Source organism: Penaeus vannamei, chromosome 35 (genome assembly GCF_042767895.1).
Source record: "Penaeus vannamei isolate JL-2024 chromosome 35, ASM4276789v1, whole genome shotgun sequence".
Taxonomy (NCBI): Eukaryota; Metazoa; Arthropoda; class Malacostraca; order Decapoda; family Penaeidae; genus Penaeus; species Penaeus vannamei.
In genome coordinates this window covers 3,286,603-3,293,193 of record NC_091583.1, presented here as the reverse complement: position 1 = coordinate 3,293,193, position 6,591 = coordinate 3,286,603, and the positions used below count along the sequence as shown (strand labels likewise).

At 36.0% G+C, this 6,591-nt stretch overlaps 1 protein-coding gene across 1 annotated transcript in view; it reads right to left on the bottom strand.

The window, feature by feature from the left end:
• Nucleotides 1–1,293, bottom strand: part of LOC138859333 (basic salivary proline-rich protein 3-like) — a 4,112-nt gene extending 2,819 nt beyond the window's left edge. Inside the window, exon 1 of the mRNA XM_070114130.1 lies at nt 1,242–1,293. Coding sequence (XP_069970231.1) covers nt 1,242–1,293 — 52 coding nt within the window. The remainder of the gene's footprint in view (nt 1–1,241) is intronic.
• Between the last annotated feature and the right edge of the window lie 5,298 nt (nt 1,294–6,591).

Here is a 6,591-nt window from a genome sequence, read left to right as displayed (position 1 = left end):
ACTTAATCTATAATAGGAGTAAGCACTCTAATGGTGAGGAGCATGCTGAATATTTTAGTTATCCCTTTAAATTCAGAACGCTACGTTTTCTGTGTCATTTCTTCAATAAAGAATATCTATATTTTTGTTGATTCATGGATGTGTACTAGAGGAATGTCATATTTTGTATTTAGTTTTTTTACGATGCATAAAAGTTTTTTCCAATTTTGTATAAAACCAAAAGAAAAAAATTAACATTTATTTACTACACATTCATAAAACTACAATCAACAAAAAATATAGATATTTTTTACCGAAGAAATAATAACAAAGGACCTGAGGGTAAACAGAAAACGTAGCGTTTTGAGCTTTAAGTGGTAACTAAGAATAAAATGAAAATAATAAAATTATGATAACGATAACGATGATAATAATGACAATTATCATTATCATTCTTATCATTATCAGCATTACCCTTACCATTATTATTATCATTATTATCATTATTACTATCATTATTATCATTACTATTATTATTATTATTATTATTATTATTATTATTATTATTATTATTATTATTATTATTATTATTATTATTATTATTACCATCATTATTATTATTATTACTATTATTCCTATCATTATTATTATTATTATCTTATTATCATTATAATCATTATATACATAATGATCTTCATATATATTTTCTTTTCTTTATTACTATTTCTATTTCCATATCTTCAAAGAATCATTGCTATGGCAATGAAGAGAAAGGAATGCGCTGGAATCTTCACATTGAACGCAGAAGTAAATCGCTGACTTTGATAAACGACCTGATATAAAGTTTTCAAGTCTGTCACTGGCAATGACTGTCGAGTTAGTGACAGGAATGGAATGCTCTATAACTGTGATTTTCGTTTTTTTTTTTTTTTTTGGGGGGGGGGGGGCTTGCTTGCTTGTCTGTTATTTTTTCTTACTCGTGCTATTATTAAATAAAATTCTTAAAAACTCAAAAATGCTGAATGTCAAATGAGGTTGCAACGCCCAATCTAGGTCACGTGAAGAATAATATGTAATAATGAACCACGAATCAAATGTTGGCCCCTTTATGCCAGCTTAAGGATCAGTGCCACTCGGGAACCGAAACACGCACGCCAATTGGCATTAAATTCTCATTCGCAATATAATATTTACGAACAAATAGCCCAAGGACGAATATTATAAGTATGCAACAACCTGTAGCAACACGCGCAGTTACCAACTTGAGGCAGGTAAACAGTCAACAAGGTATGGCAGGTCAATAACCTTTCGCATGTGCTTCACATATGTAAAGGGGGCGTGAGGTCACCCTAGAGTTCTCGAGGCAACACCTTGTCGGAGTTGGAATCGTAAAGGTATTTTGTGTAGAATCAAGCATAAAAAACATGTAATCATAAATTCCTATTAGTAAAATTACACAAGAAAGATATACTCGAAGTAATTTTAAATAATTGTAAGCCTCTTCGGATCGAATATGTCCCGAGAAGTACATCTCGTTTCACCGCAACCGACATCAACTCGCATTTTTTTTTGGCGTCCGGACAGACCTCGCTTCACGGGGCGATTTCGCAGTCCTTTCGGCGGCGACGAAAGAGGACCGAATGCGTGACCGAGCGAGGAGGGACACGCCACGACACGACACCTCGAGGACTGTGGCTTCGGACGACACTCGAGGACTCTGGCTTCGGACGACACCTCGAGGACTCTGGCTTCGGACGACACCCGAGGACTCTGGCTTCGGACGGTGGCTTCCCTCCCTGGGTGTCTTGGCGGCGGTGCAGTTATTGAGTCATGCGGCGCGGCGAGAAAACCTTAATTACTATTGTTGTTACATTATGTTATTTATAGAACATTTTCTTGATTTTGTTATTTTTGTTTTTGCTTTTATGGTCGATGATGTTGCTGCTGCTTTAATTTGTTGTTGCTATTATCGTTATATTTATCAAATATCTTTGCTACCATGTCCTTAGAGTTACTTTATCCCATCCGAACGCTTAACAAAGTCGTAATTAACCTTTCCATCATTAATAACAACAAGGAAGCTTCTGTTTAATGTCTAAGATATTCTCAGAGTCATTAACATCCCCGTTTTAAGGCCGCCACGATCTTTATCAGCAGAAGCCCCAGCAACAAGCGAACAAGACCTGTGTAAACGGGGCCTCTCCACTCCGTAAATAAACAGAAGTCAGATCAATACAGTATCATACAAAACATAGGGATAACACCCTTCCACATTGTCTGGCCCCCTCCCTCGCCCCCGCTCCCCTCCCCCCCTCCCTCGCCCCCGCTCCCCTCCCCTCCCTCGCCCCCGCTCCCCTCCCCTCCCTCGCCCCCGCTCCCCTCCCTCCCTCGCCCCCAGCTCCCTCCCCTCCCTCGCCCCCGCTCCCCTCCCTCCCTCGCCCCCGCTCCCCTCCCCTCCCTCCCCCCCGCCCCCCCTCCCCTCCCCTCCCTCGCCCCCGCTCCCCCCCCCTCCCTCGCCCCCGCTCCCCTTCCCTCCCTCGCCCCCGCCCTCCCCTCCCTCGCCCCCGCTCCCCTCCCCTCCCCTCGCCCCCACTCCCCTCCCCCCCTCGCCCCCGCCCCCGCTCCCCTCCCCTCCCTCGCCCCCGCTCCCCTCCCCTCCCTCCCTATAGAAGAAAGAGGGAGAGAGGGGAGCCGCAGAGGGGATACACGTGAGGGCGGACACAACACCGGACGCCCTTGATCCATTCTGTGACGCAAAGGTGCAACGGACTCCAATTAACTCACGCCTGATATTCCTATAGCATGATCTAATGGGATTATACGAGATGATCGTCATTATTTTTTTCCCCTTTAATGCTTATTTATTTCTATTTTTTAGCCTCTGTGACGTACATCGAATAAATATCATAATATGACAATTTTTGTCCTGATAAGACGCCTGTTGCCGAATAAGTCAATATGTCGTGTTTTGGAACAAAGAGCAAGTAAAAGAATATTCCTGAGAACCATGGTACACTTTAAACATTAAGCAAAAAATACTTCATTTCGACATGAATTTGCCATTTGTCATCTATCACGGCAATACCAGTTAAAAGACCATGAATCTTCTCTTTTATAACAATACATCTTCCATCCACATAATAAATCGGTTCCACTCACTTGTATTCAGAATTTAAAGAATAAAAAAATATATAAAAAAAAAGATATCCAACTCTTCGATCGGTTTCATTCACTTGTATTACAGATTTTAAAGAATAAAAAATATATTAAAAAAAAGATATCCAACTCTTCGATCGGTTTTACTCACTTGTATTCAGATTTTAAAAAATAAAAAAATAAATAAAAAAAGATACCCAACTCTTCGATCGGTTTCACTCACTTGTATTACAGATTTTAAAGAATAAAAAAAATAAATAAAAAAAGATTTCCAACTCTTCGGAAGCAACTACAAGAAGGACCTCGAGAAAGATATCCAACTCTTCGGAAGCAACTACAAGAAGGACCTCGAGAGTCCAGAGCCTCGGCGACGAGAGGTGAGCACGAGGGCGAGGGTATCGACTGGCAGCGGCGGCGAGGGCGAGCGAGGGTGGCCGAGGATTAGTCATGAGTGTGAGGGTTACGCCCGCTACAGTCGAGTGTGTGTGTGTGTGTGTGTGTGTGTGTGTGTGTGTGTGTGTGTGTGTGTGTGTGTGTGTACGTGTGTGTGTGTGTGTGTGTGTGTGTGTGTGTGTGTGTGTGTGTGTGTGTGTGTGTGTGTGTGTGTGTGTGTGTGTGTTACAGTCGAGAGCGAAGGTCGGACGTGAGAGATATACATCCCTTTGTCATCTTCAATTCCAACTGTGCTATGCAGAACAAGAGAAATTTCTTGCACTTTTTTTTTTGTTTTTGTTTTTGTTTTTTTAAGGAGTGACCCTTCCCCCAAGCCACAAAAAAAAATCAAGAGAAAAACACAATAGAGCACCGTAGCACAATTACATGCAACAGAGTCATGTATGGGTTTATGCAAATAAAACACATGACTCATACTGGATTAAACCAATACAGAGCATACCTACTTCTCGGAATTCATACATGAAGTAACGAGTACAGTTCCACGAAACTTTAAAACGTCCCATGACGAGAGACGGAAAACTGACTGAATTCCACTTTCTTCGAGCTCGTGACCTGACATAAAGGCATGATATAAACACCGAGGAAGTGCTTGAAAGGAAAGCAGGAAATAGCAATAGAGCGAAGACTGAGACGTTCACGTGCTATTGTCATCTGTCGTGGAGAACATTCACGTTCTCTTTCGCGTCTGCTTAATGAAGGGCGACGAAGTGATAATAAAAGCCCAACGTACCGATTAAAATGCACAATCGCGAATGGACGAGCGACAGGCAGGCAGACATACAAGTGCAGGAAAGCAGAAGGCGGCAGACTCGCGTGCAGGAGGAGGGGGGGGGGGAGGCCACCACCCCTGCCGCCCTCCCATGAGCGTTCCTGAGCCGCAGCCGACTGCCACTCGCGAAGGGACACGCGCCTCATGACGCTACATGATGCAGGATGTTAGTCCTCATAGCCATGTAGGAGACATGAGGAAGGGAAGTTGTGCGAGCATTCAGGGTTATCTCATGTTGTCCATTATTCTCTCTTTTCCATTCTTTTTCTCTTTATTTATCTATGTTTCAGGATGTAACAAATGTTTCCCCCCTTCTCTCTCTCTCTCTCTCTCTCTCTCTCTCTCTCTCTCTCTCTCTCTCTCTCTCTCTCTCTCTCTCTCTCTCTCTCTCTCTCTCTCTCTCTCTCTCTCTCTCTCTCTCTCTCTTTCTCTCTCTCTCTCTCTCTTCTACTCTACTCTCTCTCTCTCTCTCTCTCTCTCTCTCTCTCTATCTATCTATCTATCTATCTATCTATCTATCTATCTCTATCTATCTATCTATCTATCTATCTATCTATCTATCTATCTTTATCTATCTATCTATCCATCCATCGATTCATATACCCATATATCCATCTATCGGTCTATCTATCTATATGTCTGTATATATGTATGTATGTCTTTCTATCTATCTATCTATCAGTCAGTTTGTATTTCTCTTTATCCATGTATGGGCATACATCAATGTAATATTTATAATGATAATAATAACCAAAATAAATACATAATAACAATGATAATGATGTCAATGGCAATGAAGATAATATTACTGGTGATGATGATAATAATGATACTAATTATAATAATGATACTAGTAATGTTAGAAGTAATAATGATACTAATATCAAAAGGTAATAATAATGAATAATAAAAATAATAATAATAATGGTATCGATAATGATAATAACAATAATAATGATAATAATAATAATAATAATGATAACAATAATAATAATAATAATAATAATAATAATAATAATAATAATAATAATAATAATAATAATAATAATAATAATAATAATAATAATAATAATAACAATAATAATGAAAATAATAGACATTATAGTAATGATAATAATAACAATAAAAGTAATAATAAAAGAAATACTGATAATAATAATGATGATAGTAATAGTATAATAATAATAACAATGATAAAAATGATAAAAAAAATTATAACAATGATGATAATGATAATAATAATAATAACAATAATAATAATAATAATAATAATTATTATTATTATTATTATTATTATTATTATTATTATTATTATTATAATTATTATTATTATTATAAGCATAAGCATTATACTAAATAACAACAATAATGATAATAAATAAGATCATAATAACAATGAGGATGATGATGATGATAATAATAATGATAATAATAATAATGATAAAGAAAATAATAATAACAATAATGATAATGATAATGGTATTAACAAGGATAACAATAAGAATAAGGATAGCGATAATAAAAGTAATATTAAATAATATCAAATGATAATAAAATTAATGATAATGATAATAGTAACGTTAATAATAACAATGACAGGAAGAAGAGGAAGAAGCTGAAGAAGAAAAGGAAGAAGAACAACAATAATAATGAAAAAGATAATAACGATAATGAAAACAATAATGGCGATAGCAATAATAATAAAAATAATAATAACAATATCCTTTCTATATTGTTTTATCATTTTCATTATTATCATTATCACCATTATTATCCTCATTACTTTTTCATGATCATCATTATCATTATTATCATTATTACTACTACTATCAATACTATTATCATTATTATCATTATTATTATCATTATCATTATTATTATTATTATAACAGTGAAAATGATAATAACAAATAATAATAACAATAATAACAATGATAACAATAACAATAAGAAATAAACAATAAAATAAAAATATCAATAAAAATAAAGATGAAAGTAACGACAACAACAATAACAATAGTAACAACAGTACTAATTAAACAACAGCAGCAATAATTACAGTCTAAGTAGTTATGATAATGATGATAATAATAGTAATAACGGTAATAACAATAATAATAACAAGAATAAAGATAACAATAATAGTGATAATAATAAATGTTGTAATGATAATAATAATAATATTGATAATAACAATGATAAAAATAATAATTATATTAATAATCCTAGTA